At 49.1% G+C, this 23,372-nt stretch overlaps 2 protein-coding genes across 2 annotated transcripts in view; one reads left to right on the forward strand and one right to left on the reverse strand.

Annotated features, from left to right (window-relative positions):
* The window catches only part of dab1a (DAB adaptor protein 1a), a 94,169-nt gene extending 89,056 nt beyond the window's left edge, over positions 1–5,113 (forward strand). The window contains exons 21-26 of the mRNA XM_039734671.1: positions 2,856–3,096; positions 3,177–3,305; positions 4,283–4,446; positions 4,523–4,676; positions 4,777–4,845; positions 4,922–5,113. Coding sequence (XP_039590605.1) covers positions 2,856–3,096; positions 3,177–3,305; positions 4,283–4,446; positions 4,523–4,676; positions 4,777–4,845; positions 4,922–5,073 — 909 coding nt within the window. The 3' untranslated portion in view covers positions 5,074–5,113. The remainder of the gene's footprint in view (positions 1–2,855; positions 3,097–3,176; positions 3,306–4,282; positions 4,447–4,522; positions 4,677–4,776; positions 4,846–4,921) is intronic.
* A 263-nt stretch (positions 5,114–5,376) lies between these two features.
* On the reverse strand, positions 5,377–22,508 carry c8a (complement component 8, alpha polypeptide). Its single transcript, XM_039736114.1, has 11 exons — positions 22,280–22,508; positions 17,423–17,534; positions 11,458–11,599; positions 11,199–11,352; positions 10,174–10,363; positions 9,831–10,013; positions 8,216–8,456; positions 8,008–8,133; positions 7,757–7,911; positions 5,822–6,044; positions 5,377–5,695 (listed from the first exon to the last, which is right to left on the reverse strand). Exons 1-11 carry the CDS (start codon positions 22,438–22,440, stop codon positions 5,547–5,549), a joined length of 1,836 nt encoding a protein of 611 aa, XP_039592048.1. The 5' UTR covers positions 22,441–22,508; the 3' UTR covers positions 5,377–5,546.
* Positions 22,509–23,372: the final 864 nt, after the last annotated feature.

The raw sequence follows: 23,372 nt of genomic DNA on the forward strand, positions 1-23,372 counted from the left end.
CGTCCAATAGCCATAGAACTACCAGATACTGAGAGCTGACAGGATCAGGCCAGAGTAGTTGATGGCAGGGGATACAGGGGTCTGACACACTCACCTCAACCACTGAAGCCTATTGATACTCTGAGACTAAAATCAATGAGAATGAAGGAAGGACCACTGAAGTCAAACGTGGTAAAGGAGTAGAAGACAACGGAGACAGCAATGTGGGATACCGGGAGGTGACAGGGTCAGGCCTGAGTGAATGATGGCATAGGATAGGGAGATCTGACAGGCTCGTGCTTCAGTATCTAATATTATGGAATAGTGAGATGTGAGCCAATCACAATGTGGAGAATAATCCCACTGACATGCCAACCATGTTAAAGGAGTAGATGACAAAAATCAAACGCAGGATGACAGGATCAGGCCAGAATAGGTAATGGCTGAGGAGATGAAGATCTGATGGTCAATACTGGAGGATACTGAGATGTGGTCCAATCAGAGCAAAGGGATTAAGACGACTGAAGTCAAACCTTTTAGAGGAGTGGATGGCCAAGACAGAACTACAAGATACTCCGCGCGGGCAGGATGAGCCCAGAATACAGAGACCTGACAGGCTCACTCTGGAAGAAATGACGCTGTGCAATCGTGAGGCAGGAGCCAATCAGAAAGAAGAGAAAAAAAAAACAGCTGATACCAATCATAATAAAGCAGTAGATAACAAAAATCAAACTGCAGGATCCTGAGAGCTGACGGGATTAGCATGGGAAATGGACTGATACTGAAGACACTGCTGCGGTGGGCTGGCGCCCTGCCCGGGGTTTGTTTCCTGCCTTGCGCCCTATGTTAGCTGGGATTGGCTCCAGCAGACCCCCGTGAGCATATAGCTTGTTGGGTAATGGATGAATGTACAATACTGTACAATAATAACACATTAACCAATCAGAACAAGAGCAATTCTTTTGCTGAAATCAAACCCCCAGCAGACAACAAATAGAGAACTGCAGGATTCTGAACACTGACAGCATCAGGCCAGAGTGGGTAATGGTGCAGGACTGGCACTTCAATGGTTAATACTGGAGGATACTGGGACGTCATCCAATCCAATGTGCTGAAGTCAAATGCTTAACAGGAGCAGATAGCCAAGCTAGAACTACGAGACAGTCAGCAATGGCAGGATCAGGCCAGAGCGGTTATGAGCACAGAATACAAAGATGTCACTGGCTCGCTGTGCAATAGTGAGGCAGGAACCAATCAGAATAAAGGGGACAATACCCCCGAAACCAAATGTGGAGGACAGGAATACAGGATACTGAGAGCTGATAGGATCAGGCCCGAGGGACTAATGATGTAGGAAACAAGGACCTGACAGGGCGCCATTTCAATGGCTTCTGTAGGATAAAAAGAAAAGTCTGACCTGGAAGGAATCAAACTGCACACATCAGACGTGTCACAGGATCAGACCCCTGGGGTAGACATACTGGATACCAAGAGTGACAGAGTCAGGGACTCAAACAGATGTGAAGGTCCGGCAGACCCGCACATCAGCAGCTGAATACTGTAAGACCCGAAGACGTGAACAGAGCAGACCTCATGAAATAAAACTCTGATGTGTCAGTGGAGTAAATGAGCTGTGGGATACTGCCAGCTGACAGGATCAGGCCAAATAAACGACGGCTTAGGATCCGGAGATCGGACAGACTCACATTTGTATGGTTGATACTGTAGGATACTGAGATGAGAACAGAATAAAATGGCATCAGGATCAGACGGGAGGCAGGATCAGGATACGGAGAGCTGACAAGATCAGGTCTGAGTGGACAACGGTGGGCACACTGGAAATCTGATGGCCTTAAAGTCTAACAGGAAATTCTGGAGGATACCGGAGTGGGCACCAATCAGAATGAAGGGAACGCTGCCTCAGAAGTCAAATGTGTGATAGGATGGATGGGATGAGGACCAAGTGGGCAGCAGTCCAGGCCATGGAGATCTGGCAGCTTCAGACATCAATAAGTGACAGTGGAAGATGTGGAGGTGTTAGCAGATCAGAAGTCAGGGAAGAAAATGGCAGAACTCCGACGTAGCAGGATCAGCCAGCAGAGGACAAAATGACACGACACTGAGAGCTGGCAGGATCAGGCCTGAGTGGGTAACAGGGCAGAAAACTGAGCTGTGAGGACTTGAAGTTATTAATGAAAAAATAAGAAGAAGGAAAAATGGGTGGGTGGGATCAGCAAGCCTGTGTGTTCTCATTGAAACTCCTCTAATGCTGCACATCTATCTATCTATCTATCTATCTATCTATCTATCTATCTATCTATCTATCTATCTATCTATCTATCTATCTATCTATCATATAGTGCCTTTACAATCTATCTATCTATCTATCTATCTATCTATCTATCTATCTATCTATCTATCTATCATTATATAGTGCCTTTCACTCTATCTATCTATCTATCTATCTATCTATCTATCTATCTATCTATCTATCTATCTATTTATTATATAGTGCCTTTCATATCTATCTATCTATCTATCTATCTATCTATCTATCTATCTATCTATCTATCATTATATAGTGCCTTTCACTCTATCTATCTATCTATCTATCTATCTATCTATCTATCTATCTATCTATCTATCTATCATATAGTGCCTTTACAATCTATCTATCTATCTATCTATCTATCTATCTATCTATCTATCTATTTTATAGCACCCTGACATTTCTCTGATCCTCAGGTCTCACAGGTCCAGCCGCAGCCCACCAGTTCACTCAGCGTGGGTCTCGAGTTCAGGGAGGCGGTGGTCCTCGTTATGCCACCCTGGCCTTTTCACTTTGTCATTTTTTGTCACGTTTCGACTGTTCACAGGAAAACAACTTTGTGCGTGCCAGCTCGAGACTGGAAGTGGCCCGCTACGTCCTGAAGCCGCGGGACCTGATGCTGCACTTCGAGTTCTTTGCCAGGGTTAACCGCCTGCCGCTGGACTATACCTACGGCGAGTACAGGGAGCTCTTCCAGGACTACGGCACCCACTACATCACGGAGGCCACACTGGGTGGGCTCTATGAATTCACTGTGGCCCTCAATCGCAGGGCACTGGAGGAGTCGGGTATGTGGTGGGGGGGCACTGTGCCACCTGCCAGTGAGACCTCCAGGTTGTCACCTCTTTCCTCTCATTGGTTTTGGTAGGGTACACTCTGAGTGATGCCAAGACTTGTACGGCCGCAGGACTGAGACTCGGTGCCAACATTAAAGGAGTTTACGTGTCGGGTGGCTTGAATTTTGGCCTTTGTAAAGGACTTCTCAAAGAGATCGGGGGTAAGTCGCCAGGGCGGGAATGGCACCTTCCTGAATTCAGGGTTCAATTGGTATATATTGGGGGAGATGGGATGGTTGGGCAGAAGAGAATGCTGGGGGTCCAACTAGGAAAGGGGGATGAGAACCGTGGAGCCAGCAATGAAGTCAGTAAGGTCAGCTGTGATTGGTGGATAACTGGCATGGTGAGGGCACTGGGACTGGCACTAGGAGTTCTTTGGAAGTCACCACATCACCTCACCCATATGGGGTTTCACCGAAGAATAAAATGATAAGGTCATGTGATCTTCAGTAGGTGGCACCTGGGGGGGTCATCAAGTGGATTCTGTGCTTGGCATGAGTAGAAGGCCCACAATGCCAGTGCAATGCCAATTATTAAGTCAAACCAGCATTAGTGACAATTGGATGCCAGCTTCTTTGACATTCTCCCCACTTTTCCGCATCCCCTCTTGTTCTGCCTCTAGTAGTTGGCATGTGATGTTTAGTGGGAGGCACAGGTAGGTCCTTGGTCCATGAGCCAAACAAGGCTGACTAAGTACCTGGCATGCCTGGCAGATTTATGTACAGTGTGCTGCCAATGAAACAGACAAACCAGCATCAATGCCCTTTAAATGAAAATGGCAGCCTTGGCCTCTGCTAGATGTCATGTGACCTTCAGCTGATGGCACAGGTGTGTCTTTGGTCTGTGTGAGTTACCCAGCAGATGTGGCAGATCCAAATAAAGTGCAACACCAAACAAAATGATCAAACCTACATCAGTACCCATTAAATGCCCATGCTGGCCTTGGCATAGCTCCTACTGTTCCTCATTCCTTCCTGTTCCGCTTCTATTGAATGTCATGTGACAAAGCTGACTCTGTTCCTGGCTTGTGTGGCAATGCCAATGAAAAGATCAAGGCAGCGTAAGTGCCCTGTGAATGCCCATTTTAGCCTTGGCACAGTTCTACATTTTCTCAGCCCTTGCTTTTGTACCTCCTTAGACGACACACAGAAGCGGACCCTGGTGGAGGACTTCATTGCCAACGTGAGAGGTGGCACCAGTGAATTCATCAGCCGCCTGGCATACAACAAGCTCCCGACCGTGGAGGTCATGCAGAAGTGGGGCGAGTCCGTCCAGTACAATCCCGACATCATTGAGTTCAAGGTGAGCCAGGTGGTCCGATGTTGGGAGTTGTGCAGTCAGGGGGGCTCAACTCATATCTGTGTTCCTTACCTTGTAGACGGAGCCCCTGTTCCAACTCGTCACTCCCACCGTCTTCCGGAACGCTGCCATCATCAAGCGCCACATGCAGCAGGCACTTCAGGAGTTCCTGGCCGAGTCGAACGCTTGCCGCTGTGCCCCCTGCCTTAACAACGGGGTGGCCATCCGGAAAGGTGAGTGCTGAAGGGGCTTTAGGAGGATTTCAGAACCCTGGGACGGCGGGCACTGGGCAGTTGGAACTTCATTAACTCTCGTCTGATTTTGTCTTCAAAGGCACAGGGTGTGAATGTGTGTGCCCACTCGGCTTCAGCGGGCTCGCCTGTGAGATCTCCCAGCAGACAGGTAAGCCTTATGCCAGCAGCTGTGCCCCTTGCCAGTCCTTCTCCCCACACTGACTTCTGACTGCTCTCCCTTGTAGTTGCCACTGACGGGAATTGGAGCTGTTGGTCACCCTGGTCAACCTGCGCCAACCAAGTGAAGAGCAGAACGCGGTCATGTGCCAATCCAGCCCCCAAGGACGGTGGGAGTCAGTGTTCTGGCATTGGCACAGAAACAGCTACCTGCAGCTGATTGGCTGGCTGTGAACCAATAAAAAGTGCTTTCCCCCAAACTGACTCGTGTCCTTCATTGAAGCAACTTCAGCGCCCCCTAAGGGCTGGTGTGGGCAATGAGATGCTGGCAACTGGGGAATTGGAAGAAATTTAATGAAAAAATAAATCAGAAAAAAAAGAAAAGAAAATGCTTAATTTGTGTGCCCAAAGAAGGGGTCACTGCCACACTTTTCTCTCTTCTTCTATGGGTAAGGCTGGCATCAGGGAGGCCCAGGCACCTCAGCGGACACCCAGTGTGTTGAAAACACAAGGATATGGAGGATTGACATGCAGGATGGCAAACAGGAGGTTGGCATACAAGTCTGTTTATTTAGGCTGCCTTGATGCCCAACAGGAAAGGCGCTATATAGACATTAACAGTGAAACAGACACACGTAAAGTGAGAATCTCAACCCCGACGAGCTCCTCTGCTCATTCAGTGGCAGCCCGCTGCTAGCAGGACCTCATCTGCCCGCTCCGCCCCACACAGTTGTGCCCTCCATTGCTGGGCACCGGGTTGTTGCACTGTCGACTTCGGCTCCTCATTCCAGACAGACAGGTGGACCACTGAGACCAACAGCTCCAGGCTCCATGAGTCGGCCCTACAGGGGGACAAAATGGATATGAGAGAAGACATCGCTGGTACCATTGCCATTATGGGGGTGCCCACTTGAGAGGCTCAGTACATCAGTGCCCACTGCCGGCTGGCACTTTTCACAGGGGCTTACCTTTCCTGTTCGTCTCCTCACATGCCTCCCCGCTGGAGCCGGACGGACACACACACTTGCAAGTGGTCCCTTGAAGGAGGGGCTCTCCGTTATTCTGGCAGGGGCCGCAGCGGCACGGGTTGTTCTCCGCCATGTACTCGTCCCACGCCCGCCGCAGGTTGGCAGTCTTCTTCTCAATGGAGTTTATGTTGGTGAATCGAAGCAACTCATAGATTGGCAGGATCTGCAATCAAGATGGCAGGGTGGGCCGGTCAAGGAAAGAGCAGGTGGTGGTCTAGAAGGTACGTTCTAGAGTGACAATCTGGAAGGGTCAGCCCGTGTGACAGTGGCCGTCCAGACTGTGAGTGGGTGACAGTGTCCGGAACATCTGCATGGTGGCCACTGTGAACAGGTGACTAATGGGGGCAACAGAAAGAATTCAGTCATCGTCATCACATGGGGGGACTATGATGACTCGTAAAATGCGCCTCACGTGAAAAGCCAAAAACACCTGAGACCCCCGTCACCCGTCAGCACCCACCAAAGATTAAGAAAATAAAACTGGGAGGCCGAACCTCTGGACTCACCTGCCTGCTAAGTGAAGAGACGCCCCCTCGATCCAAGGCAGGAGACTCGCGACGAGAGCCCACCACAACCTGAGCGAAGCTGCTGATTGGCTGTGCGAATTGCACCTCCATGCCCCCCCCCTCCCATGTGTTGGTCATTTGAATACAAAATTAAAGAATAACAGGAACTGGAATCTAAAATGAAACCCCCTGACCTTGCTGGGCCGCGTGCTACCAAGGGACCCCTGCCAAGTGTGGAAGACATCGGAGATACGGGGGGCCTTGGAATCGATGGATGAAGCAATTTGGTGGTCTTCAGAGTAGTAGTGGTGGCAGCCATAGGACTGTCAGGTAGGCAGAGCAAACCGAGAAGTGAAAGGAGTAGTTGGGGACACTGATATGAGTTGGGTGACAGGCCTGTCACCTCGGAAAGATAGACAGCATGAAAGGCACTATATGATAGATAGATAGATAGACAGATAGAGTGAAAGGCACTATATGATAGATAGATAGATAAATAAGGCACTATATAATAGATAGATAGATAGATATGTAAGGCACTATATAATGATAGATAGATAGATAGATATGTAAGGCACTATATAATAGATAGATAGATAGATAGATAGATCAAAAGAATAAGATCAACAACATCGACGGGGGCTCAGAGCAGGGGGCTCACAGCTGAGGATGGGCAGGCGCAGGGCAGGCAGAGGGCACATGGCACACACAGCTGGTGAATTGTCGTACTTTAAGACTCTCTGCCTGTGCTGTTAGGTCACAGTGCCATCTAGTGGACACTTGCAGGACTGCACTTCTGACTACTGCTATTTGGGCCTGGCAGAGGCGAGCATTTCAATGACACTTTCAAGCTGCCAATGATTTTGAGGACCTGCCTGAAGGTGGCATCTTTGGCTGTGTTCCATTTGAAATGGGAAGCTGGAATTTCTGAGTTCCTAGATGGACTTTTCAACTGGAATGCCCCCCACCCCCTCTTAGCTTTGGTTAGATTCCCAACTTGAGGTTTGTCTGTCAAGTCCGAGTTTAACCGACTTCAGATCATGACGTCAGTCCATAATGGCCATGAAGACCTCGAGCTTTGGTGACAGCTGTACTGCTCTACTATTTATTGGTGCTCATTGACACACACACACACACACACACACACACGCACCGCTGTCCAACGTCTATCTGTAGATGTGTTGAAATAATGAAAGGACCACAGCTGTGAACCCATGGCCTTCTTACTGTGAGACTGCAGCGCTGCCCACCGCGCCACCTGCACAGATGTTAGGAGATGCCAAATACCGTAAGTGCAATGCGTTGTCATTCATTCCAATGGCACAATCAGCACTAAGAGTGGTGTGGCACCGGCTGCTGAAAGACGCACCTGAAAGTCAATGAGCGCTGGGCTGTATGCCAGGGTGCGCCCCCACTCCCTGAAGGCCTCTGCACTTCTGGCGGTGACGGAGCTGCTCTGGGCAAGGTTGCCACCACGGACTCGATTGAGGATGTCTTTAATGGCCTTGGACTTCTTGGCTTTCTCTGTAATGACAGAAGTAGGTGACGTGAAGCCTACCTGCTGATTGGGTGGGCCATTCTGGGTGGTCATGGTGATGACCACAGCTGTGACTCCCATACCTGTCAATCTTCCACTGTCAGTATCACAGAAGTTGGCCCCCACACCTGCATTTACTTTCCCGCTCTTTTCCAGTGGCACCTGCAACTTCACACCAAAGCAGAAGCCCACCTCTTTAAAGTCCACCTCTGCCAGTCAGAAGAAAGCACAGACAAAGGGTTAGTGGCACAATTCTGGGACTGCCTGGTCCTCCCAGGAGGAGCTGCTCACCCTCGTGCTTCATTGCCTCAGCGTCCACCACAACGATGTGCTCATAGACGCCTCCCAGGGTGCCCGTCGTCACGTAGTGGGTGCCGTAGGCATTGATGAAGTGCAGGTACTGGCCAGGGTCGTAGTCCTCGGGCAGCCTGTGCAGCGACTGTAGCATCGTCTCGTCCAGGACCAGGTCTTGGCTCCGCATGGTGAACTGGGCCGTCTCCACCCTGGTCTGCATGCGAATGAAGCCCACGTTCTGTGGGACAAAGAGACATCGGGGCTTAGTGGGCATCTCAGGGACAATGACAATGCCAGCCTGGACAGCACAGCCAGGTCTCGCCACTCTCAATGTGCCCATTCAGCTCGAGGCCCCTGCCAAGCAACTCAATCAATCGATGAAAGTTTGAAATGATTTGTGTTTACTGCAAACACTCCATGGCCAAGACAAGCTCACAGTTGACGTCCCCATAGTCACTTCAGCGTGGCAGCAGAGGTGACGTCTGGGGACAGTTAGAGTGAACTACTGAACGTGAACAGCCCTGAAATCTTCTGGGCCCCCCACATAGAGAGTGTGGGGGTCCCCTGTAATCTGGGGTCTACTGCACTCTGGGGCCCCATATAGTCTGGGGTCCCCCTGTAATAATCTAGAGAGACATTTTAGTCTGGGGTCTCTTGTAATCTGGGGCCTCTTGTGGCTTAGGGACCCCTGTTGTCTGGGGTCACTTTAAAGTCTGGGGACCCCTGTAATCTTGGGCCTTTCATGGCTTGTGGACCCCTGTAGTTTGGGGCCACCTTAGAGTCTGGGGTCTCCTGCAATCTATGGCTAACCTGGAGTCTGGGGGTCTTTTGTAATTTGGGTCCCCCGAAGTCTAAGGAGTCTTTCTTTCATTAAGTTTTTCTATTTTGTTCTTTTTTTGTTGATTGTTTTGGGTAAGTCAGTTCTTTGTTATTTTCATATTATAATGTCATTGTAATTTATTTGGTTGTCTTTCTTGTTCTTTGCATTTTGTGCCAAAGGGGGCGGGGCCCCTGACCTATTTAAAGGCCCGCGATGTCCCCAGCCTGCCCCGAGTCATTCATTCCCGCTAGTCTTGTTTAGCTCGGCCATCTTGGGTTCTTGGAAAGATTTGCAAGCCCCTGGCTCTGATTGTTTGCTTTTTGGATGCTCTGCTCTCGTTTTTTATCGTTGATTTGGTTTTTGAATTTCTGGATTTCTTCATTTTTGAACTGGTAACATGGGACGGCAGAGGAATCTGATCTTAAACTAAAGATGTCTGCTTTGTTTTTCTTGCTCCCCTCTCCCATGTAAAGGCCTTGACCTTTGTCACGAGTGCAGGCCACAGGCCTATGCTGAGTTTTCAGAGGCTGGTTTGTGGTTTACAGGCCTTCTAGACTTTTCTAAAGTCCATCATGTGGCCGTGCGCCCCCCAGACCTGGCACACTGCTGCAGACAATGAGATGGCCGGACTTCTTGAAATCAGCACCTCATGCCTTCCGACATCTTCCAAACTGGGTATCCCGAGCCACTTTCCCATAATGCCTTGGTTTCATTCTGAGGTCTATCGCCAGAGCCCCTTCTTCCCATAATTCCTTGGAGTCTTTACCTACCACCCCACACACTAAAACTGACCTGCTCCAGGTAGTCCGTGACGTTCTTCAGTGTCTTCTCATCATTCTGGAATGAAAACCCCAGTTCGACGTTGGCGATGCCAAAGGAGAATCCAAACTGGTTTGAGTTTTCATTTCCGAGAGCCCTCAACAACTCATTTACGTTGTCGTAATACTCAGTGGACATCCCATTGCTGGCCTGCGCCTGTGGAGAGAAGACCAGTCAGAGTGGGGGAGAGGAGGACCAGCAACACCAGCCCTGCAACCCCAAATTTAAACTGGAGGCTATCCTGGAGCACAGAGGTCAGAAGTCGCGGGGTCACATGACAGTCCCACGTGACTCGGCCTTGTCGAAGTCCTCCTACCTGGAAGCTGTAAGAGTGGAGGTTGTGGGGCTTCCTGAAGTACTTCTCGTCGTCACTGTAGTACATGCGCTCACAGAACGGCTCGTAGCTCAGCTGGCGCCAGTCGCCATTGTAGACGTACTCACATCGGCCACCCGAGTATTTGGGGTCGAGGACACTGAACTGAAACTCCTGGGTGAGGGCGTTGTATCTAAAGAAAGAAAGAGAAGGGGGAGAGAAAAGTGAGCAGAAGAGCAGCTGGGGCAGGACCTGGGAATGAATGAAGGAAGGAAGGAAGGAAGGAAGGAAGGAAGGAATGAAGGAAGGAAGGAGAGAGGCTGCACCAGGAACCCAAACGCAATCGGCTGACTGTGAATAGTGCCCATCTAAAGACCCCCAACTCGGCCTTAACCAAAACCATCTTGAGGTGACATCCCTCAAGTGCCCATCAAACCAAGCAATGAAACTGGCATCCCTATAAAGCTGCTTATTCAGCCACTGCTTGGGGGTCCCGGTCTTACACTCCCCTCTCAAGGGGTCCCCAGGTTTTCTTGGATTCATTTGGAGGTTCAGCATGCTGCCCCCCTCCCCCAGTGTCCATGTCCACTTTTCCTACTGATGCCCAACCCTCTGTTATGTGAAAAAGTGTCTAAGCAAAGCCAGATGGACTGGTGGAGCAGCAGATGATTGCCAATTGCTAACCGCTCAGCAGATGTATTGCCTGCTTGCTTGTTGTCTCGTTGTCTTACCTCATTGACTGATTAATTGCTGGACTGGGTGGCACGCTGACTCATTTTATGATTGTTTACCCCCAAAATGAGGACATGTGCCATCTTTCTAGTCAATGGCATGTCTGCATCAGCTGAATAAGGGTCTCACGGGTGGCATTGCCAGATCTACAATCAGAAGGTGCCCACACCATTGCACTGATAGCTAATATTCAACACAGGCGTTTTCTGACAGCTCTGCCCCACAGTGCCACCCACAGTTGGCCAAGATGTTCACTAGGTTGCTTTCTGCTGAATTTGGGTTTCATCCAGCCTTACCCCAGGACCAACTGTTCCACGCCAGGGATGGGAAAGAGACTTTGACAGAAGCTGTCATCCTCCTCTTCCTCTTCGTAGAGACAATGTCTCTCATCAGAACCATCCAGGCAGTCTTCCTCCCTGTTGCACACCATCTGGCGGTCAATACAGCGACCTTGAAAAACGAGACAGAGAGAGAGAGAGAGATGTCTTCTGGTGAAGGCCTGTCTGGAGGGTCCCCTCTTTCTCGGGCCCACCCTGAAATTGCCATGAGACTCACCCGACTCCTCACACATGAACTTCTCCCCACAGAGATTGACAGGATTGCAGGGGGGTCCCGGACAGGCGGCCGTGTCCCACCTGGTACCCATGCAGGACTGCCCTTTATACTTGGCGGGCTGTTGCAGGCGGCGGTGCCGGTACTGTGGAGACAAGAAGGAGTTGAATGCCAGTGAGGTGAAGGGCTGCCCTGGCTTGTGGCTGTTTGACAGGATCAGCACAATTTCTACGCAGGGAGTTGGTGACGTGTGACGTCATTACGTGTAAAGATCAGCGGTGTGCCCTTTGTGGTTAACAATTAACAATTTCCGGCCTGTTTCCCACTTATCTTTCCTGTCAAAAGCTCTTGAGTGTGTTGTAGTCTCCCAGCTCACCAACTACTTCACTTCTAATAACTTGATGGACCCTTTCAGTCGGGTGTGAGGGCACAGCACACCCTGTGAACTGCTCTGCTACGGGTACCCAATGATTTGCTTATGGCAGCAGACTCTGGACAAGCCAGCATATTAATTCTGTGAGACGTCAGTGCAGCATTTGACACTCGGGTCAGACATGACAGTCTACTGTCCAGAATGATGGAGAACATGCCACTGGGTATCTCTGGCACTGCCCTCCACTGGTTCAAGTCCTATCTGACTGATAGGTGACAGCAGGTCCAGCTCAGCGCCAGTCACACAAGGAGCTCCTCAGGGCTCTGTCCTCGGCCCTCTGCTCTTCTGTATTTCTATACGTCCCCTCGGCCATATTATTCGTAGCTATGGACTGGGCTATCATTTTTATGCAGACGACACTCAGCTCTACTTCAATGTTAAAACTGGAACTTCATCAGAGCTTTCTCAGCTCACAACCTGCCTCAGTGAAATTAAAACCTGGATGGCGCAGAACTCTTTAAAATTAAACTGCAACAAAACTGAACTCTTGTAAATTGGGACTAAAGCACAACTTCATAAAATGAGCTCCTTCTCAGTCCATCTTGGCGGTGATCTCATCAGACCTGCCTCTACTGCAAAGAATCTCGGTGTCATTTGTGATTTCTCCCTCTCTTATTCCTCCCACATAAATCACATTAAGAGACTTTCTTACTTTCACCTCCATAACGTATCCCGTGTTCGCTCCTTCCTCTCCTTCTCTAACGCTGAGAAACTTGTCCTGCTTTTATCACATTGATTATTGTAACTCGCTGCTGGCAGGTGTCCCTTCTAATCTTCTATCACAGCTCCAGCTTATTCAAAACTCGGCTGTAAGAGTCCTGACTCAAACCAGCAGCAGTGAGCACATCACACCATCCTGCTCCACCTTCACCGACTCCCTGTGTCTTACAGAATCAAATATCAAATCCTGCTAATAAACTACAAAGCCTTAAACTACCTCAGTGACCTTCTCCATCACGATGTGCCTGTCTGCCCACTAAGCTCCTCTGACTCTGCCAATCTTGTTGTGCCCACACTAATCTACACTCCATGGGTGACAGCAGGGCCTTCAGCTGTATAGCGAGTGCCAGACTCTGGAATGACATCCCAAAATGAATCAGGTCAGCTGACTCCATGAATTCTTTTCAAACTCATCTGTTCAGGATGACTCGTAGCTCAACTTGACTTTATTACCTTCTCTCGGTTAACCTCCATGTCAAGTTGCTCAGGTAACCTGAGTGTGTGTGTTGGACCATCAGTGATGTTGTCTGTTAGGTTTTCTCTGAATTCACCATCTTAATCTTCTTTATTTATTTATCTGGTTTAGTACAATACTATATACTGGATACCCAGCCATTCTTTCTTATATTCTGTAAGTGCCTTGAGCATGTGAAAGGCGCTATATACATAAAATGTATTATTATTATTATTATTATTATTACCAGAATTGGGGAGCTTTACAGGAACGACAAACGGCCCGAGCGCCTGCGGTGAGAATCCTACAGAAGTCCCCGAGTTTCTAAAAAGTTCCCGAATCCTGAAAAAATTTGTTTGGGTGCTGGGAAAGCACCTGCAGTGTTGTGAGTTACAAATCCCAGCAGCCAATGGGGTGTCAAGGACGGGATAAGTGAGACCCGCAGAGGCCCGCTGTCACCGTCACTCATCTCTCAGGACAGTTTGAGTCTCTTAGCCGCCCTCCATCCTGAGGAGAGACCACCTGTGTGAGTTGAAGTTGGGGTTCGCCTGTCAGCCAACTGGCAGATAAACCTCTGAGCTGCGTGAAGTAAATATTATAAAGCGAAACAAAACCAAAGGCCAACACGAGAGACGATAATCGCGGTCGGGAGAGCATGAGGGTCAAACATCAAAAGGATACGCGAGAAGAGACCACAAAGAGAAGATTTGGTGTCCACAGTTCAGATAACGATTTGCACCCACAGCCATCCTTTTGTCCTGTCAATTACCCATGGGTCCCGACCTCAGAGGCCACACCCCTAGTAACGATAGAAACGGACCTGACGACACGAAATGAACCCTGGGGGCCTTTGAGGTCCCCCAAATCAAACCAAATTATTCGATTTACAAGTTAACATTTTTTTACCATCTTTTCTGATGCCATGGGAGATGGAGTCCTCCACAGCTTGGTTGGGGCCCGGCGTGCCCGCTAGGGGGAGCTGCCTGCTTCCCACAGCCCGGCTGGACGAGCTTTCAGCCCCACCCGGAAGTGTAATTAGGACCATGTGGTTAATCACCTGGAATGCTTCCGGGTGGGCTATAAAGGGCCCAGCCACCACCACTCGTTGAGCCAGAGTTGGGAGGAAGAAGAAGACGACGAAGCTTGTCTGGGAGGAGTGGAGGAGCGAGGTGGAGAATTGTGAGTTTGTGCTTTGGGACTGGGTTTGGGACTGTGTGGCATGGGGAAGACGTGTCACACAGCTGAAGAAAAAATAAAGCCTGCGTGTTTGTGTACACGTGCCTCTGCGTGGTCTGTGCCGGGTCGGGCGCTATATAGCGCCTTTTACAATAGTTACACTCGGGGTTAACCAGATTGGCTTTGCTGCTGACTCGACTCTCCTCCCAGTGATTAGACTGCCCCCTAGTGCTCATCAGTGGATGTGAGATATTAGATGATAAGACTTTCTATAAATGAGTCACAAGATGGCCGCACGCGCCTCCATTTGGCTGCTTGACTCTTCATTTTTTTTTAAAGCCTTTCTGTGTTTCACCCCCTTGCCCTTACTGTTCAAGATGGCGGCTCACACACAATCAGACGTCACCCACCAGGTTTCTGCGTGTGGCTACTCAAGTTGTGTGGCATGGCCTCCCAGTCAGGGTGTTGGCTTCTTCTTGGCAGGCATCTGAGTGTCCATTTGTGGTCATTTGGTTATCAGTTGTGACCTTTGTTGCCCGATTCTCCGCTTTGTCCTTCTCTCATGTCACCTGATCTCATTAGAGCAGTGGTTCCCAAACTCGGTCCTGGGGACCCCCTGTGGCTGCAGGTTTTTGTTCCAACCAGATTCTGTTTTTAATTGAATTCCTGGGCTAATTAAGTGACATGTTATTTCTGAAGTTCGGTGAAAAACAGAAAAATAAAATTGCTAAAATGTACACTCAGGCGGCACGGTGGCGCAGTGGTAGCGCTGCTGCCTCGCAGTTAGGAGACCCGGGTTCGCTTCCCGGGTCCTCCCTGCGTGGAGTTTGCATGTTCTCCCGTGTCTGCGTGGGTTTCCTCCGGGTGCTCCGGTTTCCTCCCACAATCCAAAGACATGCAGGTTAGGTGGATTGGCGGTTCTAAATTGGCCCTAGTGTGTGCTTGGTGTGTGGGTGTGTGTGTCCTGCGGTGGGTTGGCACCCTGCCCAGGATTGGTTCCTGCCTTGTGCCCTGTGTTGGCTGGGATTGGCTCCAGCAGACCCCCGTGACCCTATTCGGATTCAGCGGGTTAGAAAATGGATGGATGGATGGATGTACACTCACCTAAAGGATTATTAGGACCACCATACTAATCCGGTGTTTGACCCCCTTTCGCCTTCAGAACTGCCTTAATTCTACGTGGCATTGATTCAACAAGGTGCTGAAAGCATTCTTTAGAAATGTTGGCCCATATTGATAGGACAGCATCTTGCAGTTGATGGAGATTTGTGGGATGCACATCCAGGGCACGAAGCTCCCGTTCCACCACATCCCAAAGATGCTCTATTGGGTTGAGATCTGGTGACTGTGGGGCCATTTTAGTACAGTGAACTCATTGTCATGTTCAAGAAACCAATTTGAAATGATTCGAGCTTTGTGACATGGTGCATTATCCTGCTGGAAGTAGCCATCAGAGGATGGGTACATGGTGGTCATGAAGGGATGGACATGGTCAGAAACAATGCTCAGGTAGCCCATGGCATTTAAACGATGCCCAATTGGCACTAAGGGGCCTAAAGTGTGCCAAGAACACATCCCCCACACCATTACACCACCACCACCAGCCTGCACAGTGGTAACAAGGCATGATGGATCCATGTTCTCATTCTGTTTACTCCACCATTTGAATGTCTCAACAGAAATCGAGACTCATCAGACCAGGCAACATTTTTCCAACCTTCAACTGTCCAATTTTGGTGAGCTCTTGCAAATTGTAGCCTCTTTTTCCTATTTGTAGTGGAGATGAGTGGTACCCGGTGGGGTCTTCTGCTGTTGTAGCCCATCTGCCTCAAGGTGGTTCGTGTTGTGGCTTCACAAATGCTTTGCTGCATACCTCGGTTGTAACGAGTGGTTATTTCAGTCAAAGTTGCTCTTCTATCAGCTTGAATCAGTCGGCCCATTCATTCTCCTCTGACCTCTAGCATCAACAAGGCATTTTCGCCCACAGGACTGCCGCATACTGGATGTTTTTCCCTTTTCACACCATTCTTTGTAAACCCTAGAAATGGTTGTGCGTGAAAATCCCAGTAACTGAGCAGATTGTGAAATACTCAGACCGGCCCGTCTGGCACCAACAACCATGCCACGCTCAGAATTGCTTAAATCACCTTTCTGTGCCATTCTGACATTCAGTTTGGAGTTCAGGAGATTGTCTTGACCAGGACCACACCCCTAAATGCATTGAAGCAACTGCCATGTGATTGGTTGATTAGATAATTGCATTAATGAGAAGTTGAACAGGTGTTCCTAATAATCCTTTAGGTGAGTGTATGTATATATTGTGGTCCCCGGCCAGGGCTGGAGCCCGGCCGGGACGCCCAGGAGGATGAGAGGAGGGCTTCTGCCTCCTCCAGACCGCGAGGGGGCGTCCGTCCTGCTTATGTTAGGGGCCTCGGGTACAGGGCTGAGAAGCCCCACCCAGTAGGGACCCGAGGTCACTTGTCAAGGTGTTCTAAGTGTTTAAGGAATCCATTATTTACTAATTAGAGGGTCTGACTCTACAGTAGTTGCAGCCTTTGATTATTCATTATTATTGTTTGCCTGCGTGTCTGATCTGCTTGTTTTAAATTGTCATTATTAAGATACAACGAAGGGGGAAAACTGCACAGAGGAAGGGCAAAGTATAGTAAAATGAGCAAAAGAGAGTTGAGCATTTACAGCTATAGCAAAAACAGAATTATTTAAAAATATAAATATAAAAATGCTTCTATGCTTTTCTGAATGTCAAATAAAAGAAAAACAAAACCTGCTAATTAAATGAGCTCAGTGTTATCAGGTGTTGTCACTGATTATGAATGTCGTTGGAACAAAAACCTGCAGCCACAGGGGGTCTCCATGACTGAGTTTAGGAACACTGCATTAGAGAGGTAAGGCTCTGGAGGGGGGGCTGGGAAAGCCCACTTTGCGAGAAATCGGTTGTTGTTGTTGTTGCTCAAACTGAGACCCCCCAAACCCCCCATCCTTTCCTATCTTGCCTTAACCCCAACTCTGGTCACTGGGTGTGCATTCAGCCAATTAAAGGTGACATGAAAACGAGTGACTGGGGTGACAACGCAGGCCCAGTGACCCCCCTCTCCAACACACACAAAGCCATCAGTTGGAATCAAAGTACCGGTGCCACCCGGCTGTCTGAAAGGATACGTCACCTGCTCGCTTTCACATGGGGGACACGGGGTCCATGCAGACCAGGGTCCCAAGACACAGTTGATGGGGTTCGGTGACTGGACACTTCGATGAGATCTCAGCCTGCTGCTGTCCCTGAGAAAACAAAATAAGGAAAAGGAAAGAAAAAAGATTTAGTACAAAAAAAAAGACCCCCAGACAGGGCTGGATTCAGTGTCTGCAGTACCCCTGGGCATCAGACTCTTTGGTACAAGACTAAAGCTCGGCCATCAGGGCATTCTGGGTGCCTGTGACACCGATACAAGCCAAGCTCAAAGAAATGACCGAGGGGCACCCCCTTGAATATCCACGAGTCAAAATAACCACCGGGACCCCCTACTTGCTCAATAAAACAAACAATCAAACATCTGCGGGTCGAAATGTCCAAGAAGGACAACCCCCAGGGACCCCCAAACCTTGCTCAATGAATCAACTGAATATCCACAATTCAAAATGATCCAGGGTGACCACGCCCTCACTCCATGAACCAATCAAATATCCACAAGGGGAAATGACCAAGTGGAGCCCCCTGTGGCCTTGTGATGAACTCTCATTATTGGAGCCCCTAATTGAGGTGCACAATTAGCAGATGAAGACCCCCTCTGGCACCAGGGTGTCACAGGCATACATTTACACCTGATGAACAACACATAGAAAAATAACACGAGCCGGGGGTCTCCCTTTGAGGTTTAAGCCAGCGGTCACTCGGACACACAGTGGGGGGCACAGAGCTCAGTGGGCAGCCTGTACTGGGCGATAAAATTACAAATGAAAAGGCGCAGCTTAAGAATACGTCAGTAACTGGAACACTCTGGAGGTCTAAGAACTGTTAATAAATAAATAAATAGATAAATAAATAAATATATAAACATATAAATAAATAGATAAATAAATAAATAAATAAATAAATAAATAAATAAATAGATAAATAAATAAATAAATAAATAAATAAATAGATAGATAAATAAATAAATAAATAGATAAATAAATAAATAGATAAATAAATAAATAAATAAATAAATAAATAAATAAAAAAGTGAACTAAACACAATGGAGCGACACACGCCTGACAAGAGCGCCGCCTCTTATTTTTATCGCCTTTGTAAATGAAGCTCCTTCTCCTTCTTCTTGTCCTTCTTCTTTGTCATCTTCTTCACCATTTTCATCTTCATCTTGTTCTTCCTCTCCTTCTTCTTCTTCTCCTTTTCCTTCATTTTCTTCTCTTTCTTTTTATACTTTGTCTTCCTATTCTCTTTCTTATCCTTATTTTCTTCTTCTTTATCATTTTTTTCTTCATCATCTTTTTCTTCTTCTTCATCTTCTTCTCTTTCTTCTTCTTCCCCTTTTTCTTCTTCATCTTCATTTTCTTCGTCCTTATCCTCTCCTTCTTTTCCTTCTTCTCCTTCTCTCTCTCCATCTTTCTCTTTTTGATTTGAGTCACCACAGGCTCTCGTCACCTCTGAGCCATTCAAGCTGGCTATCCAGAGGGTGAGAGGAGACCTTCATGCCCCTTTTATGTATGCAGGTGGTCCTGTAGGGGTGATAGTGATCCCCCCCATGATATGCTACTCTCTGCAGCGCTGGGTGGTCTTTTGCCAAACCGGGGGGTGACGCCTCCCGCCAGTGTGCCGTGTGTTAGGAGGACTTCAGGACTCTTTGTGACACTCAGCGTGTCTTCAGTCGTCTGAGGTGACAAATGTAATTCAAATGACATTCATGTCTGCGTGGAAAGGCACAAAGTATGCGCTGAAATAAGAAAACGGCGGTGCTATCAGGAGAGTGTGAGACGTTAGAAACGACGTGACTGCAGCGGCAGGGTGTCACCTACAGGCCAGTCGGTGACAGTTGATGACGTGTGAAGGGAGTCTGGAGCTGTCCGGGGGGCCGAGGGGGTTGTGTTTATTTCTAGATTATTTGTGCCTGAATTACATGCGATCCAAACTGTTTGCCACCTTGAAATGCAATACGTAGGCAAGGGGGGCATTTCATTTGGGGCTTTTCATCGTTTCACCATTAAGACACATCAGCCAAGCGAGTGACTGATTTTCACGTCAGTTTAAAACGCAATAGAAAACCTCCGTGCTTTTCAATTCAAGTCCACACATCGCTCATCGCAACTGAAAGCACAGCAGACGTATTTCGATTGGCACAGCGGCAGCGCCACAGACTGCATTTCGATTGGAGACGGCGCTTGACTAAAAGAAATGAAACGACCAATCAGCATCCAAAGGCGGGGCAAGGGGCGTCAACACTTGGGCTGAGAGGCGTCGCTCTTGTAAACGTCTCTGTATTGCGGTGGCGACCACAAGTAGAGCAGCCGGGCAGCCGCTGGACGTCGGAGTCTGGGAATGACGTCACACCCGTAAAACACTCAGTGGACTCGAGCTGCGGACCACCAGAGCTCCACAACATCAAGGAGGCCGTCGCTTTACAGTACGTGATGACATCACAGTTAAGGGAGCGTCACCTGACTCGCTGACAGAATCCTGCAATCCAATTGGCTGTCCAGCGTCTGCAGCTAGACCCATCTCAAAATATTCATCATAATAATATTATTATTAATTTAATACATTTCTGTAGCGCTTTCCTCACTACTACAGGGCTTTACACAGTGAGTGAGGATCCGTTTTAACCAGCACCCACCTGGACGATATAATGGCAGCCATTTTGTGCCCGTGCCCTCACCACACATGAGCTGTTAGGTGGTGAAGTGGTGAGAGAGACAGCCAATTAGGGACAGGGGATGATTAGGGGGCCAGAATGACCAGGCCACGGTGGGCAGTTTAGCCAGGACTATCAGGTAAAACATCCTACTCTTCATGAAGGAGGCCCAGGGATCTTTAATGAGCACTGAGGGTCAGGACCTCCGTTTTTTTGTCTCATCTGAAGGGTGGCACCATTTTGTCAGCACACTGTCCCCGTCACTGCACTGGGGGGATATTAGGATCCACACACAGACCACCAAAGGGTAAGCGTCCCTTGCTGGCCTCATCAACATCTCTTCCAGCAGCGACCCAAGCTTTTTGCTAGATGGTCTCCCATCCAAGTGCTGGCTGGTCCTGAACATGCTGAGCGTCAGGCGGGTGACACCTCTTCTGATGTGCTGGGAAACCAACGTGGGCACATCCAGAAATGCTTTAGTTGTGGTACGCAGTACATTAAGTATCCAAACATCTTATCAGCGAGTCTGTGGTGTACGTCGCCATTTTGGATTAACATCACGATCTGAAGTCGGACAAACTCGGACTGGACAGACCAGCCTTGAGTTTATGAGCTGGAATTGCAACTTAAGAGCTTGTGATTGTGGTGGTGGTGGGAGGGGAGGGGTGGGGTCCCAGTTGAATATTCTGACTAGGAACTTCCAGCTTCCCATTTCGAATGGAACACAGCAAAAGATTTCACCTTCAGGCAGGTCCTGAAAAACACTGGCAGCCTGAGAGGGCCAATTACGAGTCGTCAGGAGTGCAGTCCTGCGACTGCCCACTAGAGGGCACTGTGGCCTAACAGCCCTGAGCTTCTGAGTTGGAGATCCAACTTAAGGAGGAAATCCCAGCTGGGAACTCAGAAATTCCGACATCCCACTTCACTTGGAACGCAGCTTTAGTCAATCCGGTCCGCGGAGTGAGCGCAGAAAATTCCTTTTTAGGTCTCGCTGAAAACTTGGACCCCTATGTTAAGTCGTCTAAAGTTGTTCTCGTTTTACGCACGTTGGACGTTTAGCGGTTTAAACTAAAACATTTGCTTGTGTCACCAGGCTTGGCGTCTTGGTAGCTTTTCTTTGTTCCCGCGCTGATATCCACATATTATTTATTTATTTTTCCTGTCTTTTTGACACAGAAGAGAATGAACTCGTCATTTAACTTCTGCCCGTCCAATGAGACGGCGGACCCCCTGCCCATTCACTGCCCCTCACATTCCCCTTCTTTCCACTCATGATGGGAGCGCCTCTTACCCTAACTGTTCACTCCCCCCTCCTTGCCCCACCCCTGGCTGCTGATTGGTCATTCGACTCCATTCAGTTTCGGCCTGATTGACGCGGGCTCTTAAACTGGAACGCCATCCACACGAGGGGCCGCCGAGCCAAACGCAATACGCCCGCTTTACGTTTCTTTATGACATGCAATCTCGAGGGGCTGAATTCAAAGGTGATGCGCTTTTGTTTCGCATTTTAAACACGAACACAGCGGCAAGAGTGAGAAGCGATCACTCATTTGGTTGGCATGTTTTTCACCGTGGCGCCAGAATGAAACGTCCCCTTGGCACACAATTCTGTTATCATGCTGGATTGCGTTTCACGTTGGCACAGATAATCTTATAAAGATATCAACTTCTGAAAATCCTGCTGTGGCCGATAATGTTGTCTGTCATGTGAGCTGGCACAGTGTGGGTGGGTGGGTGCCTGAGTGCACTTGCTGATGGACTGGCGTGCCAGCCAGGGTGGGCTCCCGCTTTGGGACATCTGCACTGGACTGTGGCGTACCTAATTGATGGGTCCATCGACTCCTGCACTCATTTCATTCAGTAAATCCAAATCCAGGGGGCCAGCGCCCACCTCAGCACCATCAAGAAGCCGCCCTGGAGGGGATGCCCACCCTTACCCCCACTGGGGCCAATTTAGAATCATCCATCGACATGAGACGCATCAGACATGGGAGGAAAACCCGCATGGGCACTGGGAGAGCCGGGCACTCAGTCACTGGGCCTGGGATTTGGACCCAGGACGCTGGCTCTGCCACGGTGCTTTCTGAGCATTCGAAGTGGAGCACTGGCACTGAAGCCCCCCAAGTCTAAGCACACCCTGTATGTGCAGCGGCGACAGTCGACCCCTTTGGCCCCCTTACCTTCCTCTGGTGTGGCACGTCACGCTGGCAGGCGCCTGGCACAAAAGCACAAGGCCCAGAGACAGGAGAGCTGAGAGCGGCAGCCTCACCATGGCTGCAAGACCCTGACAAAGTGCTGTGCCCCCCAACTGGCTTGGCCACTTGAGCCGATAGTCAATCATTGACAAGACGGTAAACACGCAGACGGAGACGGCGACTGACCAGATAGCCCAGCGCTTGGACAGCAGCAGCGTTTACTGGCAGTGGCGTGTGCAAACAAAAAGACACACAGGATCAGGGGGAAGAGAAAAGTGAGCACACACACACACACACTCACACACACGGACTGAGGGGCTCTCACAAGACATCTCATTTATATAGCGCCTTTCCTTTAAGCTCTGCCTCACACACAGGCTAACCAAAGGCTTACGGTGTCACACAGGACAGCGCCCCCTAGAGTCTCTATACATAACCAAACAATAGAGTGTCACCCTGGGATGAGCAAAGGGAGCACACACAGTGACCAAGGTGACACCCTTACTTTCCTGTTCAGGACGTCACCTCTGGAGTTCTGAGACAAAGAGCTGGTCCTGTACCTCCTGCTGGTGGGCCTTTGCTCATCTCTAAGCCCACCCGCTCTGATGGCCTTTCAGCGCCATGCCGGGTCACAGTTTGTCTCACTTTTCATTTTCTGTCCCATTAAGTGGCAGGAGTTATCAGTGAACATCTGTCAGTTCATATAGCGCCTTGCTTTACAGATTTTATTATTGATGATAAAGAGAACTTCGTTACAAATGCAGGCTGATGTCACAGGATTGGCAGGAGGTTCAATGACACACAGTCCTGGGTCAACTGTTGTCCGTAATGAGTTAATGGCTGCCAGAGAAGAAAAACAAGAATTAAGAAATAAAGATCAACAGCACAAAGGTGGGCTTCACACAGGGGGCACACCCTGTCACATGACTTCTGCAAAGTTGCTGTTGCTTACCAATAGAGCATGATGGGAGTGTCAATGGCAAGAAGTACATAAAGGGAGGGGCAAAAGGCGGGGCCTGATAAAAGGTGAAGTCCTTGTATGCTGACTTACAGTGACATCTAGTGGAGTACTGAAGAA

This window comes from Polypterus senegalus, chromosome 14 (assembly GCF_016835505.1).
Source record: "Polypterus senegalus isolate Bchr_013 chromosome 14, ASM1683550v1, whole genome shotgun sequence".
Taxonomy (NCBI): domain Eukaryota; kingdom Metazoa; phylum Chordata; class Cladistia; order Polypteriformes; family Polypteridae; genus Polypterus; species Polypterus senegalus.